This window comes from Rutilus rutilus (assembly GCF_951802725.1).
Source record: "Rutilus rutilus genome assembly, chromosome: 3".
NCBI lineage: Eukaryota > Metazoa > Chordata > Actinopteri > Cypriniformes > Leuciscidae > Rutilus > Rutilus rutilus.
Genome location: NC_140211.1, coordinates 54,289,157 through 54,312,629, shown reverse-complemented (window position 1 = coordinate 54,312,629; position 23,473 = coordinate 54,289,157). Strand labels below are relative to the sequence as shown.

Below are 23,473 nucleotides of genomic sequence, written 5' to 3'. Positions count from 1 at the left end.
GGGAAAAAGGCACACTGGCAGACTAATTGCATCTACTACTGTTCAAATATTATTTTTAAAGAAATAATGCTTTTATTCAAGTATGCATTAAATTGTTTAAAAAAAATGACAGTAAAGACATTATTAATGTTCGTTTGAACTTTCTGTTTATCAAGGAAGTTTTCAACATTGATAAGCAAAATCAGCATATTAGAATGATTTCTGAAGGATCATGTAACACTGAAGACTGGAGTAATGATGCTGAAAATACAGCGATCCCGTCAAAGGAATACATGACATTTTAAAACAGAATACACTACAGATACTTAAAAAAAAAAAATGTATACAATGTACATATATATAGAGAGAGAGAGAGAGAGAGAGAGAGAGAAGTAGAGAGAGAGAGGTAGAGAGAGAGAGAGAAGTAGAGAGAGAGAGGTAGAGAGAGAGCGAGAGAGGTAGAGAGCGAGAGAGACCGAGAGAAGTAGAGAGAGAGAGAGGTAGAGAGAGAGAGCGAGAGAGAGAGCGAGAAGTAAAGAGAGAGAGGTAGAGAGAGCGAGAGGTAGAGAGAGAGAGGTAGAGAGGAATAAATAACTATTATTATTTATCAATGAATAATTTAAATATCGTCGCTGTCAGGAACCTTTCAACATTTTTTTTTTTTTCTCATAATTCCACTATTGGTCACCCATTACTTCTGTCTGAGGGTTTAACAAATATTTAACCAATAAAAAGTACTAAAAAGAGCTTGTGACTCCATTGGCTCCTCATACGAGGGACATTTGGCCCTCACTAACGCTGGTTACGTTTTCATCAACTTACAGGTTATGAAGTTTATTGTAGCTTTATGTGTGTCTGGTCAAAATCTCACACAGGCTATTTAAGACAGTGTTGGCTATGACTCGACGACAAATGCTAGACTTTTTTTTAATGTAGTTTATTGTAGCTATTCACTTATTGCGAAATATTATGACACCCAAATAGCGAGGACATTTCACTGGTCCTCACCAGTTAAAAAGGCTTATAAGTCGGCCAAAACATGCTTTTATTTAAATCTAGTGTTTTGCACGTTTCTGTGAGGTCATAGAAAATATAATTAAACTAATATAAAATCGTCTATGCAATGTCCTCACTAATATAGTGAAAGAAACCTGTGTGTGTGTGTGTGTGTGTGTGTGTGTGTGTGTGTGTGTGTGTGTGTGTGTGTGTGTGTGTGTGTGTGTGTGTGTGTGTGTGTGTGCACAATTTGCCTATTTTTGTTGCAAATAGGTTTAGGTACAAATTCAGAATATGTAAAAAAAAACTAAAAATGAATAATAATAAAAAACCTAAACAAACTGAAATACTTCCAAAGAAGACAAAATAGAAAACATTTTCAAAATACTTTTTATTCAAAGGGATTTGATATTGTACACCAACTCTGAATCACAGTGTGTGATTGTCCCTTAAGATTAGATAGCACAATATATGCCGCAATGCTCATCAAAAACATCTGTTAAAGAGGTTTGAACATTTCTTACTCAAAAGACTAAACAGAAAACATGTTCTCATAAAAAAAAAAAAAAAAAAACATACAAAAAACCCCCTAAAATCTGAGAAACATTATCCTGGATGACATAACTCCGTACGCTGTGATCCGAACATTACACGAACAAAGGCTTTTGGTTTTTCCCAACCGACCGAACGCTCAGTCATCTCAGTCACTGTCGTCATCAGACCCTCTGTTGGAGGCTTCATTGTTGGACCCCTCGGGCTCAGATTCGTTCTCGGACCTCTGCGGAGAGCCCTCGTTCTCTGACGCCGGGGCCGGAGATCCGGCCGGAGACCCAGCCGGGGACCCGGCCGGGGATTCGTCATCAGAGCCTTCGGAGCGGCTCTTTTTGCTCTCGTTGTCCGACTGCTCGGAGTCGGATTGCTGCTGCGGTCTCCTCCTCTTCACCGGACGATCGCTGCCGGACTCGTCCTCGTCTGAGTTCGCGGAGCGCTGGGGGCTGCCGGCCTCGCTGCCGGATCGGTTCCGCTCCTCGTTGGAATCGCTGTCAGAAACGATGCGTTTCCTGTGGCTTTCGTCATCGTCTGAACCCGAGCCGCTGTGCCTGGTGTTCCTGGACATAAAATCCACAACATTAGGAAATGAATAAACTTCAAGTAGCGCTGAAACTGAAGGAACGAGATAGGGGGTGGGAGATACCGGTGTAGATTTTGGACTATCGTGTCTATCGCGGTTACGCTCCCGTGACGTTTGCATGTGTTTTTTAAGTATTGTGGACAACTCATTTTGCAATATGCGCGTGCAACGCAATGGAACATGCCAAATTGTGCGGACGTCATTTTGACCAGGCTGTTATACAAAGAAATGATGAAAACATGCAAAAACAAGAGAGAACCAATGAAATACTTCAGGATTTAGCATTAAGCTTTGTATTAGTAGAAGAAAACCTGTAGTATTTCCGAATTACCGTGCTTTCCCCCCTCATATCCCGAGAGATTGATGTATTTTTTTTCTGGGAAAAATCCTCCGATGACGCAAAAATTGTCATTTTGCGTCATCTGAGGATTTTTTGGCCAGAGGCGAGAGACTACAGCCAGTAGGAGGAGCTGTCCCGCATGTTTTCAACCCGCCCACAGAGGGTGGGATCTCACTCACAGAATGTACAAACAGTGTCAGCCATCTTTCTTTGGAAGCTAAGCTAGCAGGCTCTTGTTCTGTGGAGAAAGCTGAGTAGTAGGGGTTACCATCCTCTTTTTCCCGGACATGTCCGGCCGTCGATATCGTCCAAAACGTCCGGGATTCGGCTTTTGCTTTCTGCGGTTGCCATTCATTGTTTACATGCACACCTTTTGTTTCAATCTAACTGAATTCATTCCGATTGGTGAATCTGAATGTAGTGTTTACATGAACGCTAAATAAGTGATCGGTTGATGTGCGTTTTAACATTGCTAAGAAAATTCCCGCTCCTCCGTGAGAGATACGAGACCGGCGCGTCTCAGTAATCACGCCACCGGCCTCGCGCCGTTCTCCCGCGGCCCTCAGCCTCGTCCTGCTCGCCACAGTAAACATAATGAATGGCGACTGTAGAACGCAAAAGCCGAATCCCGGACATTTTGGGCGATCTCGAAATCCCGGGCAGACTTGAGTCGTCACGGAGACTCACTAGTAGCTGCGAAGCCTTGTTGTTTAACTGCTGCGCGCTCTTACCGGTAGGCGTGGCTTGGGAGTGGCCTCGTAGAGCAGCGAAGCAAGTGCATTCTGGGAGTTGTTGTCTTTTATCCACATAAGCCAAAAATACATTTTCTGGCTTTTCTCAGTCTAGAAAGCTCCAAATTCAAAAATAATTTTAATAAATGACCCATTTTAAATACACATTCATCTTTCCAGAGGTGAAGTATCCCTTTAATAACTGATTATGTTGTAGTCAATGTACGCTTTTTTCCTGTGAGCTTTTTTTCTATGCATTTTTTAGCTGTAGTTTGCTAGCCTGGCTCCGCCCTCCTACGTACTTCCGCTCAATTTTCATTTTCCTTCAGTACGTCGGCTGGGTTTGCGGTATATCCGCGGGTTTTCTTCGGCCAATTTTTACCGCTCCAATCAGCGAACAGAGGGAGTGGCTGAGAACGATGACGTCGAGGTCGTGCGCTAGTTTGAGTTGTAGGGTTATGTCACGACCAAAGGTTAGCGATTGGTTATGGCAGATCCAGAGTGGCTCTGGGCAGATCTAATAAACTTCAACAGAGTCCCCTGTCTTCAAGGAAGTTAACTCTTGTCAATGGGGAGTGGCCAGACTCTCTGTACAAATGAAATGTACGAGAGTCTGGTAGGAACAGGCTAGTAGTTTGCATTTTTTGCCACATAATTTTGTCAGATAAATAACCAAGTTTATGGTTTTGTTTTTCCTTCATATTTATAATATGTCTTAAAAATAGAGAGAGAGAGAGAGAGAGAGAGAGAGAGAGAGAGAGAGAGACCAACATTAGGTCGGTATTCCAAAGCATTCATGAATTACAACTAGAGCTGCACGATTCTGGATAAATCGAGAATCACGATTTTTTTTGTTTCAAAGAGATCACGATTCTCCCCAGATGATGAACAGACAACTGAATAAAATAACGCAATTTACTAAAGGTTCTGACAAAATGTTAATTGCTGCAGTTTATATAAAATGTTTAATTAATCTGAATTACTTTTTTTTTTTTTAAATAGTTTTGAATGAATGATTCAATGACTCCACTTATTTTATTACTGAATAATTGAGCATTTTTTGAACGAATTTCTTGAATGACTGAATCAATGAAATCAAATTTTGAACAGTTACTTACTGTCACCGTAATGATGTAATCAATCAAATCTTTATTTTAAGCCTCAAGTTATTTTCAAAGGGTGATTTACTCTATTTTGATCACTACTGTAGACATCAGTGTTTATATCCGACCTATAAACTTCTGTGATAATATGATAGGGTTTCTGCAGGTTTCAGTAAGTCAAATTTAAGACCTTTTTAAGACATTTTAAGACCATAAAGATTGAAATTTAAGACCTACACGACGCATTAACCAAGTTAGATAGTTACCTCGGGATCATTAGAGTATCTATCTATCTTTCTATCTATCTAGGATTATCTGATGTGATGTGAGATAGAGGGAGAGGTAGATATTTTTTTTATAGAAAATTGTACTTTTGCATATTATACTGTAAAAACACAATTATTGTTGATTTTAGTTGATCATAGGTAATCATAACTAGAGAGGAAATGATGAGATGATTAAAGTGACCAAAATGATCACGGTTATCACAGAATCCTGTTCAAAAAGTACTAATACTACAGAATGAAGTCAATTCAACAAGTTTTATGTCGAAAAACAGCAAATAACAAATTGATTAGCATCAATATGCACTTTTTGTTTACGTAAACATTAAAATACCATTAAAAATGATGGCCAGATTTTAAAAGAGTGTCTTGCAACATGTTATCTACTAACATGTACAAGTTCAAATAAAGTTTTGGACTTTTTTTAGACCTGACTAAATGAAATTTAAGACCTAGGATGAAAATTTGGCCGTTTTTAAGACTTTTTAAGGCCTTAAATTTAAAGTTCAGAATTTTTTACTTTATAAGACCCCGCGGAAACCCTGTATGAATATTTGTAACAGAAATACTGATACTGATGTTGAAAAGATGTGTGATTGTGAAGCTGTTTAATGCCTATACATGACAACTGCTCTCTCTGGGTCAGCGGGATTTTAACGATTAATCGTGAAGCTCTAATTAATGCAAGCATTTAAGTTCAGATCTATGCATGACAGTTAACAGGCTCATATAAAAATGAAACGCATGCATGGAGGAAATATACAGGGTGGATTTCTCAAGTGACCGTCTCTTACCTGTCTTCTGCTATTTTCAGGCCATCCTCATCGGAGGAGGAATCGGAGGATGAAATGATGGCCTTGGACTTGATCTTCCCTTTAAGAGACGGCGGCATGCGCTCTGGCTTGGACTTAAAAAAAGAAAAATGCAATTAGATGTAAATCTCTACATCCAGGAACACTTGCACATTACCCGGAGCATCTGTACCTTCTCGGCCCTCTTGCGCTCTCTGGGTTTGCGCTGCTTTTTAGGCCTTGAGCTTCCTTCGTCTTCATCTGAACCAGCTGGTCTGTGGAGGCAACAAGACAAACACACTGAAACTCAACCTAGCCCAGCTTGAGTCGGGTTTAACTACAATAACTAGGGATCAGAAAATATATCATTATTAATATTATTAACATCATTAAAAAATATTTGATTTATTATAAAATTTATAACTATCCAATTAGATGACAAAAAAACTAACAAATACAAGTTCAACACAATCATATTTTGCACCTTTTAAAGCAAAAGAATAGCATTGCTAAAAAAAAAAAGAAAGATTTTATAATTTATGGCCTGGTTTCACAGACAGGGCTTAAATTAAGCCAGGATTAGGTCATAGCTCAATTAGGACATTTAAGTAATTTTTATAAACATGCCTTAGAAAAAAGCATTACTGGTGTGAATCTTAAGACAAAGCAAACGCACTGACATGTTTTAAGATCAGTCAGTGCAAGTTTCTTTCAGTTGAAATAGCTCAGATTTACATTTTAGTCTAGGACTAGACTTAAGCCTTGTCTGTGAAACCGGGGGTAAATGTATAATCATTCAGTTACATAAATCAAACTAAGGTCAAAACCTAGAGTTAAGGATTTAAGAAAGTTTCTGAGCTAGGTCATATTTATTGCACTTTTTCACCCTTATGTAAAACTCTTGATCATATGGATTCCTATTGAAATTACTGGATTTTGCCCATGAAACTTTGATTAGCCAGGGTAAATGTGTCCACCGTTGTTAAAAAAAATATTTTCTCTGAATTGAAGTTGTGAGCAAACCAAAAACTCGCCCTTTATGTTCCACCTGGGTTATCATCATTAACTAAAAAAATTATTATAATAATAATAATAAAATTAGATTTAGTCAATTAGTTGCCAAGGCAGCATTTCTAATTTTTGTTTAGTTTAAGTTCAAGCACTAAAACTACTTACTAGAAATGAAATAAATCAAAACTAATGATGAACTAAAACTATAACTGAAATAAAAAATAAATTAAACCTACATTGATATAAAAAAAACTAATAAAAATGACAAAAGCACATAATATTAACTTTTTAACTATACTGAGAGTATAAAAATAAAAGCCAATTCACAATATTAATACAAACTATAAAGGTATATATAACACTGCATTCCACCACAATCTGCTCTCATTAATGTTTACCTCCTCCTCTTCTTCCGGGGTTTCTTCTCTCCATCCTCTCCTGCATCCTCAACTTCACTGCCGCTCCCAACTTTCTTCTTCTTCTTCTTCTTCATTGGCAGGTCTTCATCAGAGTCATCATTGACAAAGTCATCAAAATCGCCTCCTTTTTTGCGCTAAAAAAAAAGTTAAAATGAACATGTAAATAACGGCCTTGCGTTTTTAATTACTAGTTCCCCAGCTCTCCAGAAAAGCTCACCCGTCCACTGCCTCCTTTCCTCTTCTCCTTTGCCGAATCCTTCATTCCCTCTGAGAAGGTGAGCAGGTTCTTGGTCTTCTCCACATACTGGGCTCTCTGCTCGAGCAGCTTCTTCTGCTCCTCAGCCACTCTGCTCTTCCTCTCCTCCTGTTCTTTCATCACTTGCTGCCGCAGTGTGTCTCTCTCCAGCTCCTGTTTGGCACGATGCTCCTTCTCCTCCTCATCTTGTTTACGAGCTCGGGCCACATGGTACTGAGCCTGGCTTAGCAAGTCAGAGCACTGCCTGAGAGACAAAACATACATCTATACTGATCAGATCGCTGGAGATTCTGTCATCATTTACAAAAACAGATCCCCAGTTTCACAGATGAGGCTTAACTCTTGTCCCAGACTAAAACGCATGTTTGAGCTGTTTTAACTGAAAGAAACTTGTATTGACAGATCTTTAAATATGTCAGTGCCACTGTTTTGTCTCAAGATGCACACCAGTAATGTTTTTTTTATATGGCACGTTTATAAAAGCTAATTAAATGTCCTAATTGAAGGCCTAATCCTGGCTTAATCTAAACCATGTCTGTGAAACCAGGCCAGAAAGAACAAACAAAGAAAGGAATGAAGAATGGATCGAACAAAAGACCCATAATGGATGGAAGGAAGGAAGGAATGAACGCGCAATGATGGATGGAAGGAAGGAAAGGAGGAAGTATGGAAGGAACGAATAAACGAAAGAGGATGGATGAATAGAAGGATGCAAGAAACTAACAAATGAATGATGATGGATGGAAGGGAGGCCGAACGAAGGATGGATGGAAGGAACGAACAAACGATGGATGGAAGGATGAAAGGGACAAACGAATGAAAAAAGGATGGATGAAGGAACAAAAACAAATGCACAATGAGTGGAAGGAAGGAAGGGACGGACAGAATGGATGAACAAAAAATGGATGGATGGAAGGAATGAACGAACAAAGGATGGATAGAAAGGAGGAAGGAAGGATGGATGGATGGATGGACATACAGAGGGAACGAACAAAGGGTGGAGGGAATAAACAAACGATGGATGGATGGATGAAAAGAACAAATAAACTAATGATGAAGGAAGGAAGGAACAAACAAAGGATGGATGGAAGGAACGGACAATCAAAGGATGGATGGATGGAATGAACGGATATACAAAGGATGGAAGGAAGGAACGAACAAAGGGTGGAAGGAATAAACAAACGATGGATGGATAGATGGATGGATGAAAAGAACAACGAACTGAATGATGATGAAGGAAGGAAGGAACAAACGAAGGATGGAAGGAACGGACAATCAAAGGATGGATGGATGGGATGAACGGATAAACAAAGGATGGAAGGAAGGATGGAAAGAACGAACAAATAAATGATGAAGAAAGGAAGGAACAATGGAAGGATGGAAGGAACAGATACGCAAATGATGAAAGGAACAAAGAAATGAGCAATTGAAGGAAGGAAAGAATGAATAATGGAACGAACGAACGATCGAAGGAAGGAAGGAATGAACGAACAAACAATGGCTGAAACAAACGATGGATGGATGTATACATATATCTATATAAAAACATTAAGCATGACATATTTTCAGACTGGCTGGGATTTTGTTGTCCCGCAGTTCTGGGGAGTTTGTCTGAATCGTGCAGTAAGACGAAACTTCCAGAACAAAAGTCTGTGATTCTGTGAAAATCGTAACTTTACCTGGCTTCACTCGCGGCCAGCGCTAGGTCAAACCTCATTTTGTCTCCAGCCTTACTGAGGTAGCTGAAGTACCTGTGAGAACAACAACAGAGAGTTATGAGTGGTGTGTCACAGGCTGGAGGTCATGGAGTTCACATACACACACACACACACACCTGTGAGCCAACTCCAGCTCCTTCACTGCACTCAACACAGCCTTCAGATTACTCTTCTCATCCTTCAGCACCAGCGTGGCCAACCTCTGCAGAACCAGCGCCACGTTAAACAGCAGCACAGTGTCATTGGGAGCCACATGACGAGCCTGGAGGAAAACAAGTCAGAAACGTTTACAATTAATGTAAGGAGAGCTCCTCGAGATCCTCCTGTCCCATTTTAGGGGAAAATCGGGTCCATCGGAGACGTCCAATAGATTTCTTAGGCGTGCCGAAAGAACACCAAGTAATCGCCATGGGAAATCTATGTATCATCGTTTTACTCTTTTAATTCATTTTATAACTGTATCTTTTAATTGCTTTTATAACCGTTTTAATTTCCCTTGCTTTTATTTTGTGATTATTTTAATTCTTTTCTGAAAAGCACTTTGATTTGCCATAGTGTATGAAATATGCTATATAAATAAACTTGCCTTGCCAATTAGGACTGCTAATTGATTCAAATATTTTCTTATAATTATTATTAATAATTATTCATACTTAATACAATATTAATAGCCATAAAACATTTTGGGGGCATTAATCTCACATCAATGTGATGAAAAACACATTTAAAATGTTTTTCTTTTCAAAATGTACATTGTTTTAATGAATTTGGTTCCATTTAAAGATAACTTAAAGGGACAGTTCACCCAAAAATGAAAATTACCCCATGATCTACTCACCCTCAAGTCATCCTAGGTGTATGAGACATAATTTTTTTTCGATAAGTTTGTGTAAGAAAATTAAATTCATATTTAACACGTTACAAAGATGCACTTTTATCATGGATAGATGCACTTTGATTGACTTCAAAACAGAAACGGCCATTCACTGCCATTATAAAGCTTGGAAGAGCCTTTAGTATAACTCCAATTGTATTTGTCTGAATAAAGAAAGTCATATACACCTAGGATGACTTGAGGGTGAGTAAATCATGGGCAAATTTTTATGTTTGGGTGAACTATCCAATTAATATGCAACACGTCAAATTAATTGTTCAATACTATGTACTGAATTATGCAACATATTAAATAACAACATAACCTTATTCAGCTTAATAATATAGTCTATCTGACATATAATTATTTGAGGCAGCCTGATTTGTAATACAAGACAAATACAACCTAGAGTCACTGTAATAAAGCAGAGATTCCCAAAACAAAAAAAATTCTTAGCTAAACCGCTTAAACTTTTAAACTATTTCAATAATTCACCAAAATTGGCATGTTCACAGTTCTCTGAAGTTGGTTAATGGTCACATGACATGCAGGTAAACAATTTTCTTTAGCTTTTTTATATTTGATGAATTTTTTTTTTTTTTTACATTTTTATAATTGAATTATTTGCTTTTCATAAAATCCAGTTTGGGAAACCCTGCAGTAAAGAAAAGAAAATGCCAAGTTGCATGAAGATTTCCCCACCCTGAGAAGAGTCTGTTTGCACTCCTGCAGCTTGCCACATTTGAAGAGCGCTCGGGCCAGGTACAGCAACACCTCTGTGTTCTGATATTTGTAGAATTTCTTCAAGCAGTTTTCATACTGAAGAGAAAAACAGGCGGTGAGTACAGATCCACAGCGAAACCCTTCCCGTTCAGAGGAGTTTTCCACCAGTTTATTCCCTCACCATCTGCACAGCACTGATGTACTGCTTCTGCTCCACATAGATGTGTGCGAGATTCAGCCAGACATCACTGATCTCTGCTGTGGCCTCTCTGACCTGGGCAAAGACATCCCGTGCCTCTCGGAAATAACCCTTGTGTGCCAATACAGCCCCTGCGTCACACAGCAGAAACATGCTCACGATGAGCTGAAGCAAAGCGATGGGTAAACACAAGTCCACTTTAACCACGTCTACACCACGAAAGCAATCCGGTCAAATGCATTTTCAAATGCTCAAATTGTTTTAGACCCCGTTTACACCTGTATTTAGCGTCGTTCACTTGTGACCTGATCGACCAAAACGCATCTTAAAGGATTAGTTCACTTTCAAAAAATGTATTGCTGATAATTTACTCACCCCGATGTCATCCAAGATATCCATGTCTTTCTTTCTTCAGTCGAAAAGAAATAAAGGTTTTTGAGGAAAACATTCTAGGATTTTTCTACACAGAATGGACTTCAATGGCAACCGACTATTCCAATGTTCAAAGAAGGTTCAAATGTCCGTCTCAATGCAGCTTCAAAGTCTCGACACGATCCCAGTCGAGAAATAAGAGTCTTATCTAGCGAAACGATCAGTCATTTTCTAAAAAAAAAAATATATAAATATATATTAATTTTTTTAACCACAAATGCCCATCTTGTATCATCTCTGAGATGCGCCACATATTACGTCATCACGTTGGAAAGGTCACGAATGAAAACATTTTTTTTAAATAAATAAATTAAAACAAAGATGTCGGACGATTTTGAAGTTGGAGGAGAAAATAAGATGACATTTTTCACCCTTCCCTACCTTTTTGAACCGGAGTACACAGACAAATAACTTGGATAGGTGACGCGTGACCTTTCCAACGTGATGACGCAATGCATGGCACATCTCAGAGATGGTACAAGACGAGCATTTGTGGTTAAAACGTTTTTTTTTTTTTTTTTTTTTGACCGATCGTTTCGCTAGATAAGACCCTTATTTCTCGACTGGGATCGTGTCGAGACTTTGAAGATGCATTGAGACGGACATTTGAACCTTCTTTGAACATTGGAATAGTTGGTTGCCATTGAAGTCCATTCTGTGTAGAAAAATCCTAGAATGTTTTCCTCAAAAATCTTAATTTCTTTTCGACTGAAGAAAGAAAGACATGGATATCTTGGATGACATCGGGGTGAGTAAATTATCAGCAAAAATTTTTTTTAAAGTGAACTAATCCTTTATTACCAGGTGTAAGCGGCCTAAGTTTATACTGCTAGTTACGGGGTCTAGCCTTGCAAGGCCAATTAAAAAGCAGATAAAGCACCTATTCCATTGGCAGCATATAGATTTTTGGCATCATTCCTCAGAACTTGTTTGTAAATCGCCAAAGCTCGATCCTGGTGCCGCTTTTCCTGTAAAAAAAAAAAAAATGAAAAAAAAAAAAAGGAGTAAATAAAACAAATTCAGGAAACACATGATGGTTTGTCAACTGAATAACGCAAGGCACCTTTTCTCTGTCTCTAGTGGGCTGATGCAGCGTCTGAAGCCACACGTTTCCCAGCGCCAGCATAGAGTAGGTGTCGTTCTGAGTTGAGGGCTGTTTAAGGATGCGTTCAAACTTCTTCTGGCCGGGTCCCCACTCCTGTTTGGCCAAGTGCAGGTTACCAATCAGCGACCAGGCGTCAGGGTGGTCCTACAAAACACATGTTATTAATACAGATCTGAAGAAATCACCAAAAACTAAAAAGCGCCTAAAAAAGTACAAAAGGTCTAGGTGCGTAAAGACAACAAAAAAGCAAATGCTTATAAATGTATATATATATGATATATAGATGTATAAATGATATATATAATGATTAGTTATAATAATATAATATTCAACTGAGAATACAAATGTTACACTAGACTAATTCATCTCAAACTCCCAGGAAAGATGACTTAATTATTGTTTTTTCCATGTGATTTTTGGTGCCGTTAATGTGCCGTTTGCAACCATGTGATTTTTTTCTTGCACCTGGCATTGTAATTAGGCACTGAAGGTCATGTTGTGACTGAAACGTTTGCTGGTCCTAAGTACAGCTGTGGTTTTTCTCACATTTGCTTTTTTGTTGTTGCTTGCAGGCCTTTTTTGCAACTTTTCGCCTTTTCAGATGAACACAGATCCAGAAGAATGACGATATATGTAGGCATATGTATGGCGAGCAAGAACTATCTACCTGATTGATCTGAAGGGCTTCTTTAAACCAGTCAGAAGCTTCGTAGAAATTTCCCTTGTCACGTGCCATCGCTCCAAGACGCAAGTAACCTGTTACAAAATCAAATAAGACAAATGAGCGGAATGTTTCCTGACAAAAGCCACACAAAATCAACACTCTGTGATGATGCATACAGTCCACATAGTTGGGATGCTCTCTCAAGATGTTCTTGTAGAGTTTCTCAGCCTCGTGAAACTCGCACATGGCTTCATAGAGTCTGGCCAGGTTATAGGAGGTTGTGACAGAGATGGCGTTGTAGTAGTGCTCATCATGCTCGCCCTCAGCTTTCGCCCTCTCCAAAGAAGCCAGGAAGTATTTCTACAAAGAAATTGAGAGTGTGAGAGGTGTGATTGACTTATTTAACGCATTCCTGATGCTTTTTTTCCACAACCAAATTGTCCAAGACATTCCATTCCAATAATTTCCAAGTCAAATGTAACTGCGGAGGTATTTATCAGCAGAACCAGAACATTCATTTAAAGGTAAGTACGTAGGATGTTAAATACATTCCCTCAATTCAGTTTATTGTTCATTGACTACTATTAGTATGCTATTTATAGGTTTATCTCTCAGGCACCATCAAAACATTGAGATTGACAGATCTGAGCGGACAATCTCTTTCCAGCTCAACCTATAGCAAGAGTTTGGAGGCGTGGCTACTGTAGCAGGCGGAGCCAGAGGGCGTTTAGCTAATGAGGGACCATGACTGATGAGTTACATGGGAATTTTTTTTAGCTTCGGTTAAAGGAATGCAAGACAAAATTCGACCTTCAAAGATCAGACGGGTCAAAGTGAACAGGGCATTGAGATACAACGTGCTACAATGGACACTTCAATACCATACATCATCATCATGCACCCGTTCAGAAAGACAATTGTACAGTTCATAATGTTTACTTTGATGTGCCCAGTGTAGACAGAAACAGATTTCTGCTCATTCTAAATCAGATACAGGAAGTAGCACCGTAAAGATTACATTTATATGAATGCATTATTGAGAGAGCGATTGCGTGTGAATTCGTTCTTCCTGGCAGCGTCTCTCTACTAATAGTGAAGCTGTGGGTTTTAGTTACTAAGAAATATATGCTCGAACCTTTCAGTTTCTAAGCTATTCTATTGATAAATCACAGAACAGTGTTGACAATGATTGTTGACGCTAATGATTCTGCGTGCGGATGTGCGAGCTATAGTTGGTTAGCATTAGTTCAAGAACGGCGTGTACAATAAGATGTTTAAAACGTGCATTCACCCAATTTTGAGCATCCTGATGGTGTAATTAAACATGTCATGTGGAGTATGCATTTTTTTGTCACTTTAACTGTTCGGAAACGATTTCTTATACCCGTACAACACAGCTAAAAGTATTCCTAGGGCCCTATTTTAACGATCTAAGCACATGGTCTAAAGCGCAGGGCGCAAGTTCACTTAGGGCGTGTCCGAATCCACTTTTGCTAGTTTAACGACGGGGAAAAATGGTCGGTGCTCCCGGCGCATGGTCTAAAAGGGTTGTCCCTATTCTCATAATGAGTAAAGGGTGTGTTTTGGGATTTACGTGCGTTAAACCAATCAGAGTCTCATCTCCCATTCCCTTTAAATGCCAGTTACGCTCGCGCAAGGGCGGATTCGCTATTTATATGACGGAATTTGATAGAGGAAAGACTGAAGCCATCTCCAGAGCGCAAACGGATCTGCTCGTGCGTGAGGTAAAAGTGCGCAAGCACACCATCTACGGGACAAGCCGGATTCCACCATATCTTTATGTAAACAACAATAATCTTTTACATTGTAATCCTTTTACTCTAAATATTCGGCATGTTTGTGTGCTGCTGTGCGTCCCTGTGTGTGTAATAAGCAGACGCGTGTTGTGGACCCTCCTATAGGTGCACATTACTAACGCACTCTTCAAATAACAAAAAAAAAATATTGCTCCATTGACTTCAGACCAGGTTTCAGTTGGTCAATGACGCAGTCTATTTCTGTTGCCTCAAAATAGCAACGCGCCAAATGGGCGCAAATGCATTTGCTATTTAAACAACGTGGTGCAGGACGTGAAAATGATAACTGCGTCGGACTGAAACTAGCAAAAAACACTTGCGTCGCGCTTGGAACTGCATTGCGCCGGGTGTAAGATAGGGCCCTTTATGTGTTGGACAGTTCATTAAAAGTAGCCTACTTTTACCTGTTGAGACATGTCTTCACAAACCCAGTAAAAGCTATTTGTGATGTTTTGAGTATGGAGAGGCGTGACACATGAAAGGGGGGTTTGCAAGGTTGCTGGAAAATGTGTTTTATTTTTGTAACTCTGCTAAGTGCCACTAGTGTCACAGACACAACATACTTCACCTTTAATTTGAGCCAAAAATGTATTTTTACCTTGGCCTCGCCGAGGTTTCCCAATCTGAAGTGTAAAGCCCCCAAATTATTGAGGATCTCAGGGGGAACATCAGCCTGGACCTTCTCCTGAAGGATGCGAGTGGCAGTGCCATATGCGGATAGAGCACCCTGCAGGAAAGATGGGCGATTCACAGTGAGAGAGGTGTATGTTACACGAGTCAAAACACAGGCGCATATAGAAATAGCACTGTGACCTGAATGTCTGTTTGTTCCAAAATTTGGGCGAGCTCAATCCAGGCTTCCACATCATCGGAATATTGTACTGTGACTTTTTTCAGATGTTCCTGCAAGTAAAAACAGACTTATAATCTCTGAGAAAAGCATTTTTTTTGTAATTCAGTTTTTGATATGTAATGTCATACTTTAGCAATGTCTCTCTTCTCCTGGTCATCCGATGTGGCATATAGTGACCCAAGGATTTTCATGGTTTCATAATTGTTGGGATACGCCTTCAGGACCTTTTCAAAGCACTGCGCAGCGTTCTCCTTGTCTCTGCGATACACATACATCTGGCCCAGGCCAAAGAAGGGCAGTACAAAAGTGGATGAAGCAAACTGAGTGGCCTGATAGTAGTACTGGAAGGCTTGGTCGTAGTCCTCCTAAAAGCAAAGATGTGTGTAAGTTTATTACCAATGGTCTCTATGATTAACTTAGGCTTACGATGCTTTTGGGAAACGCAGCCCAGGTCAATTCATGTTTGGCCTCGGTCCACATTATCAGTCTTCAAATATTTGAAAGTAAATTTTAAATTAATATTACACTTGATACTTAAGTTTGTCTAAAACTTTATCTATCTATCTATCTATCTATCTATCTATCTATCTATCTATCTATCTATCTATCGTTTCATGCCTATTTATTTGCTATATAGCCATGTTATAGGTGAGATAATATACAGTTAGTTAATAGTGCAAAATAATGACCGTTCAATACAAGTGATCCCAGACCTCAACACTCCTGATCATCCTTTTGGCATCAGCGTTGTTATTGTTAACTAAAACAAACTACTACAAATCTGTTTTGGAAACTGAAATTGAGCTGAAATAAAATAAGATTAAATAGAAATATTAGATGAAAAATGTAAGCATTAAAATTGAATAGAAATGTTGCTTTGACAAATATTAATTTAAGTATTGCTATTACTACAATTGAGATAAAAATTAATTAAAAGCTATAAAACCCTTATAAAATCAACAAAAGCAATTAACAAAATTACTAAAACTATAATAAAAAAAAAGTCAAATTCAAAATATGCGTTGTATTTAGTGGTCGACTGATATATCGCCAAGGCCGATACATCGGGCAATATTCGCCATTTTTTAAATCTCGGCATCGGCCGATCAGTTTTTCTGATTGGCCAATGTGTTGGAAGCGGGACTTTTATTTTGACAGCGCTGTATGTAAAATTAGCCTTACCTTGTCTTTATTTGAAAAAATATGATTACCAGTCTGCACAAAATTACCAGATTACTGAGTGCCCTGTTAGTGTTTACTTCCTTTTTATTAACATATTCATATATTTTTTAACAATTACTTTATTTGTGAAAAATACTGTAATAGGATTGCAGATTCAAGAAGTTGCCATCTAAAGTATCAGCATGTTTATTTTAAAGATTTGTTTTGCCCTGCTCTCTAAGATATCGGCCATCAAAAAACCAATATCGGTCGACCACTAGTTATATTTCATATACGAAATATATACCCATACTGGTTATTTACAATTTCTCAAATGAAATAAGTCCCTTTCTTACCTGGACATGGAAGGAGCGAGCTAACTGATAGCAGCTCTCAGCTTGCATAGCCTCCACCTCTGTGTTGTGAAACGCATGAAGAGCCAGATGCTGCACTTTGCTGTAGTCCTGAAAACCACAAAGAACATATAAAGTACAAGATCTCCACTCCTACACTGTAGATCTCAAGAGGGACCTAGCTTTACCTTTTTGAAGAAGAAATGATTGGCGAGGTGATTGAGCACCATAGGGTTGCTGGGGTCAATGGTGTAGGCTCTGGAAAGCAGCTGCACGCCGTTCTTGATGGAGTCGGCCTCTTTATTGTTGAGCTCCAGCACAGCCAAACCCACCAATGCTCCCACACATTTGGAGTTGAGCTCCAGAGCTCGCCCAAAAGCCAAGCGAGCTTTCTCTAGTTTGCTGAGCTTGACAAAGCAGTGGCCCATGCCTAGTCTCACCTCAGCTGCAATAAGACAATCACACACAAATGAGCTCTCTGTCAGTCTTGACCAGATAAAAGGTCAACCCGTTGACCGGCACTTTGGAACACAGACTTTTAAACAAACATACGATAGTGCGGTCGCTAATAGAGCTGTCAAAAATAAAAATTATTTGAATAGTTATAGGGTTAGTTCACCCAAAAATGAAAATTCTGTCAGTAATTACTTACCCTCATGTTATTCCAACCCCGAAAGACTTTCATTCATCTTCGGAACACAAATTAAGATATTTTTGATTAAATCTGAGAGCAGTCTCACTCCATAGGCTTCTATAGGATCGAACCTTGCCGGCCCAGAAAGTTTGTAAAGACAATGTTTAAAACAGTCCAAGTGACTACACCGGCTCAACCATAGGACGTAGGCTCACTATTGGCTGATGCTGGTCATGTGTGTGATGCTGGCCGATAGTGAGCCTACGTTCTGACGTACAACCCAGAAGCGCTGCGCTGTTACACTACGTGAACTCACTCAGAAGAAAATGAAGAGTTGAATAAAGTCGTTATTTTTGTTTGTTTTTCCCACACAAAAAGTATTCTCGTCGCTTGATAAACTTAAGGTTGAGCCACTGTAGTCTACCACTTGGACTATTTTAAACATTGTCTTTACTATCTTTCTGGGCCGGCAAGTTTCAATTACAGAGAAGCCTATGGAGGAGTGATCCAGCTCTCAGATTTCATCAAAAATATCTTAATTTGTGTTTCGAAGATGAACAAAAGGCTTACGGGGTTGGAACAACATGAGGGAGAGTGATCACTGACAGAATTTTCATTTTTGGGTGAAATAACCCTTTAAGCTTATGTCTCCTCACATTGGCTAGCATCACAGAACATGATCATGCTACTGACTCACCTGGACAGCCAGGGTTAGTGCGAAGAGCTTTCTTGTAGTAGGCTAGAGCTCCCCTGTAATCCTTTTTGTTGAAGGAGATACACGCCTTACCTGTTGAAGGACATAAACATAAATGATCATTCATAACAAGACAATATCTATCAATAACCATGAAACAGCATTCACATCCAATTTAACTTCCCTATTACGCTTACATAATAATGTGACTAATGTGGACTGATAACTGCACATAAAGACCAGGAACATGTATTACAGGATATCATACGTTTTAAGACCTTCACAAATCAAATTAATACAGTATATCTGTACAAAACAAACCTAAAAATATCTCAAAATAAATCATGTACACTATCGGTCAAAAGTTTGGGTCTCTTATTCTCACCAAAACTGCATATATTTAATCAAAAGTACAGTAAAAACTGTAATATTGTGAAATAGTATTACAATTTAACATAACTATTCTCCATTTTAATATATTTTGAAATGTGAAGCAAAGCTGTATTTTCAGCATCATTACTCCAGTCTTCAGTGTCACATGATCCTTCAGAAATCATTCTAATATGTTGATTTGATTTCTTATAATTATCAGTGTTTAAAAGAGTTTTTGCTGTGTAAGAGTTTTGTGGAAACCCTCATTTAAAACTTTAGGGTAAGTAAAAAAATTTAATTAAATAAAAAGATAGTTTTATTCAGCGAAGCTGCATCAAATTCATCAAAAGGGACAGTAAAGACATTTATGTTACAAAAAAATATATATTTCAAATAAATGGCTTTCTTTTGAACTTTCTATTCATCAAAGTATCCAGAAAAATGAATCACATTAAGCAGCCCAAATGTTTTCAATATTAATAAGCAGAAATGTTTCTTAAGGTCTCTGTTTTAAGTTGTAATGATATTTCACAATATTACTGTTTTTACTGTATTTTTGATTTAAAAAAATGCAGCCTTGGTGAGCAGAAGAGACTTCTTTCAAATACATTACAAAAAATCTTAATTATCACAATTACTTAATAATTATTATTACAAGAGCACTGTGTTTTGACTTTTTGACATTTATTTAATTCAATGAGCTCATATAGTATAAAGTTTAATATCATATTTTATTGTCCCCACATTTAACATATAATCTAAGACCTCTTAAAATGATCATTTATAACGTTAAATCAAATCAAACTGGAATTAAGAAATATTAAAGGTAAGCAGGGTGGATTTTGATGTCATGTTGGCTTTAAATCAGACTTTTAAAGTATGTAATGATCATGTGACTTTTACCCAGGAGTGCAGGGATGTTGTTTGTCGACTGGTTAAGAACAAACTGGAACTGAGCGTCTGCTTGATCCATCTTATCTCCTTCCAGGAGACAAAAGCAAGCTCTTCCCAGCAGATGGCTCTGTGGAAATGAGAAATATCATAAGGCTAAACGTCCTTACAGTAATAAAAAAATAACAGCGATTTCTACAAGATGACTATGAACACTGGAACCCTGATTTACCTGATCGTACATGATGATCTTGTCTGCCATGGTGTACAGAAGAGTGGACTGGTTGATGAGGTCCTTCTTCGCATCCTTGTTCTTCTCCTTTCGAGCCTGTTGGACATAATAAGCAGCGAGTGTGTCCAAACACGTCATCTGGTCCTTCTCGTGGTCTCTGTAATCGAGGTTTCCATCAATGCGCGCCGCCTCCAGAAGCTTGACAAAATCCTCCGTCTTGCCTTGTTTGTAGTACTCCAACTGAAAAAAGCAATAGTCGTGAGACTTCTGCGCACCAGAAAACCCTAATGAAGTCATCATACACAAGCTTGTCACTTACAGCGAGTGCAATCCATATGTGGAGCTGTGTGTGCTCCTGTTTGAGGATACTGATGACTTCATCTCCTTCTGGAAGCTGGTCGAAGTCAAGCTCGATGACCTGAGAAAGAAAAAACAAATATGAACTCATATATCGGCCACCATATCGGCATCAGCCGTTCATTTTTAATGTTATCGGCCTGATAAGAAAATTTGGCCGATATATTAGAGCCGATAAATATTGGATTATTTCCTTCAGATGCGCACTGTTCGCCATAATGGTTTTGAATTGCTTGAAATATGATTGAAATCATTTCAAAAAAGAAAAATACAGTTAAGTGCAACATGTGCAGCACGAGTCCGTCATATAAGCTACTTAAAATTATAATGAGAACATTATTATTGTGTGCTTAGGGCATTGCTTTTAATGGTGAGACTTTTGTTTTTGTAATCAGGCTCTCAAAAATGATATAAAAATTTGGATTTATCAGCCAATATATCGGTTATTGGCTTTCAAATATAGAGAATTATCAGTATCGGCCAAAATGTTCATTTCAGTGCATCCCTATGTGCGAGCCGTTACTGGGGAAAATAGGATCAAATTCCACCAGTGAGTTTGGCTGAAACGGACAATAGAGCTCAAATATCTGCAATAACTAATACAATAATAAATAAATAAAAATGATATAATAATATCATGGTTTTTGGTTAAAAAAAAATTCCCCTGAGACATGTTACACGGCATGACAAATTAATAATAATAATGATGACAAATATACAATGATATGACAATAATATAATTATTATCTTAAATGATCATATAAAAATATAATAAATATATATTATTTTTTTTGTAAAAATGCCTATTAGTCACTTACTTATTACTATTGAACAATTTTTTAGAGAGAATTAAAACATTTATTTACAAAAAGAAGTGAAGATTGTAATGTAGATTGTAAATCTAGTATTTATATTTGATTTAATTATTATAATTGTGCGTTATTATAGTCAAATGGAATGGAAAAAAATGTCAATGTTTGAACGATTTTAAATTTTACATTAAAACGCATTTGGAAACAGTGTATAAACATAACAACTTACGAACTATGTTGTTCAGTTGTACAATTACAAATGTTGTTGTTGTTATTGTAAATACCCCTGGCATATTTGATTATATTATATGTACTATATATATATATATATATATATATATATATATATATATATATATATATATATATATATATTGCTTAGTTCTAAATAAATACAAATTAAATAGCACAAAATATATCATATAGACATAAACTTCAATAGTAAAGGCTTAAAATATGATTGGATAATGTTTGTTGGCAGAACCATAAACTAAAGTATTTTACATCATTGCATAAGTATTGCATAATTATGACTGAGTAGCCCAAGTCTCGCGGAAGTACTTCTGTCATTCGCCTTTGTTAATTTATGTAAACTTATCAAAAGCGCGTAAATGATAGCATGTTAGCAGATGATAGCTATTCATAGATCTGTAATATAAATACACTCAGCACCACACAGTAATAAAACGAGTCCAAACCTCATCTGTGTCCCGCAGAGGGATTTCAATAGACCCCCGAGACATAGTTGCGACTCGAGTCTAAAACCCAATATTGCAGGTTTCGGTTTGTACTTGTTCGTATCCAACAGTGATCAGAGATGCAACAGCAACCTCTCTCACACACACACACACACACACCAACTGAACCTGAACAACAAAATGCACTACACTTCCGGGTTAGCGGTCAGACGCTTCAAATTAAAAGTCCTCAGAAAGTCCTCATACATGCGCTCGACTCGTCCATCTTTAAATCGACAAAAACTGAACATTTTAGTGACTTTTCTGTCTTTACTAGTTCTTTTTCTTTTCTTTTTTTTGTCATCCTGCTCTGTGAAAAATTATTAAAGTCAAAGTTAAGGAAGTAAATGCTGTTCAAAATAGTTTTTAAAATAGTTGAGTTGAGTATAGCATGCTACACAGATAATAATAATAATGATAATAATACTAATAACAAATATACAGCGATGTGATAATAATATAATTACATCTTAAATTATTATATAATATTATATAGATAAATAAATAATAATAACCACAACAAAATATTATATCTAAAATTATAATTATATATATAATATGACTAGTAGACATACTGCTAATAATAATAATAATAATATACAATGAAATGATAATGTATAATTATATATAAATTGTATTATAATTTTATATAGAAAAATTAAACAAAATATATAATAGTATAATAATATCTAAAATTATAATATTATATATAATATTACTAGTAGTATTACTGCTGCTGCTGCTACTAAACTAATAATAAATATACAATTAAATTCTTATATCTAAAATTATTATATAATATGAAATAGATAAATAAATCAAACAAATATACATTGAAAAGATAATGTACATATAAATATTAATATATTATATAGATAAAATAATAACCACAACAAAATATACAATATTATAATCATATAATTATATCTAAAATTGTAATATTACTAGTAGTACTACTGCTACTAATAATGATAATATACATAAATATGATAATAGTGATATCTAAAAATATAATATTATATAGATAAACAATAATGTTGTTGTTGTTATTAGTATTATATTTAGAAATTATATTTTCTGACTGAGAGATGCGTTGGAGGTTGGATATTTTTTTTTATTTTTTTTATTTTATTTTTTTTTAACCTTTATTTAACTAGGAAAGTCACATTGAGGTTAAAACCTCTTTTACAAGTGAGACCTAGTCAAGACAGGGTCAGATAGCAGGATTAAACAGATAACAAACCACAGACAAAACCAACATCATCAATAAATACAACCAAGAATACAGCAGCATAAACATTTAGGTATTACCTTATACCCTAAATAATACTGTGAATATATGTTTGAAGAAATGGACCAGGACAATGAGTGGGTGGTGCTGATAGTGATGAGTGCTGGCCTTGAATCATTTGATATGGAAAACTGCCGAATGTTAATGAAATGGTCCACTACAACATTGTTCAGTCCTGCTAGAGGCGCACGGGCGGTGAATGGAGGGTGTTTGGGGGAGGTATAGCATGTCATCTGGTTTTGATGTGTGTCAGTGTGTGTCTATGATGAAAAGAGGCCAAGGCTCTCTAAAGATCAGCTGTTGCTTTGAGATTTACAAGCAACACGGATGTTTCACACACACACAGCAGTGTTACTGTATGTTTGACTGTACACAGATCAGCCATGCTGTTTTGAAAATGTCATTCTTGTGTGTTCTAAAAGGATTACGTTCAGCTAAAAAGGTATGTCATTTTCCAGTGCATTATATGATATTCATCATTCTGTTATTTCTGATGTCTCAGTTGTTGTCTG

General features: G+C 37.3%; 1 protein-coding gene across 1 annotated transcript; it reads right to left on the bottom strand.

The window, feature by feature from the left end:
- Positions 1 to 1,346: 1,346 nt before the first annotated feature.
- ctr9 (CTR9 homolog, Paf1/RNA polymerase II complex component) lies at positions 1,347 to 21,823 on the bottom strand. Its single transcript, XM_084403996.1, has 23 exons — positions 21,632 to 21,823; positions 20,084 to 20,182; positions 19,765 to 20,004; positions 19,545 to 19,662; positions 18,273 to 18,362; positions 17,130 to 17,386; positions 16,945 to 17,052; positions 15,556 to 15,792; positions 15,388 to 15,477; positions 15,173 to 15,301; positions 12,934 to 13,117; positions 12,761 to 12,849; positions 12,052 to 12,237; positions 11,869 to 11,956; positions 10,539 to 10,687; positions 10,337 to 10,453; positions 8,877 to 9,022; positions 8,722 to 8,793; positions 7,004 to 7,286; positions 6,766 to 6,920; positions 5,550 to 5,631; positions 5,360 to 5,472; positions 1,347 to 2,084 (listed from the first exon to the last, which is right to left on the bottom strand). Exons 1-23 carry the CDS (start codon positions 21,674 to 21,676, stop codon positions 1,676 to 1,678), a joined length of 3,486 nt encoding a protein of 1,161 aa, XP_084260122.1. The 5' UTR covers positions 21,677 to 21,823; the 3' UTR covers positions 1,347 to 1,675.
- Between the last annotated feature and the right edge of the window lie 1,650 nt (positions 21,824 to 23,473).

What these genes read in the sequence shown, in the direction of transcription:
- ctr9 (XM_084403996.1), bottom strand. Translation starts at nt 21,676, where the DNA reads ATGTCTCGGGGGTCTATTGAAATCCCTCTGCGGGACACAGATGAG. An exon ending in ATCATTTCTTCTTCAAAAAG is followed by an intron (nt 17,053 to 17,129) that starts GTAAAGCTAGGT and finishes TGTGGTTTTCAG; the next exon opens with GACTACAGCAAAGTGCAGCA. An exon ending in AGCGCAAGAGGGCCGAGAAG is followed by an intron (nt 5,473 to 5,549) that starts GTACAGATGCTC and finishes TCTTTTTTTAAG; the next exon opens with TCCAAGCCAGAGCGCATGCC.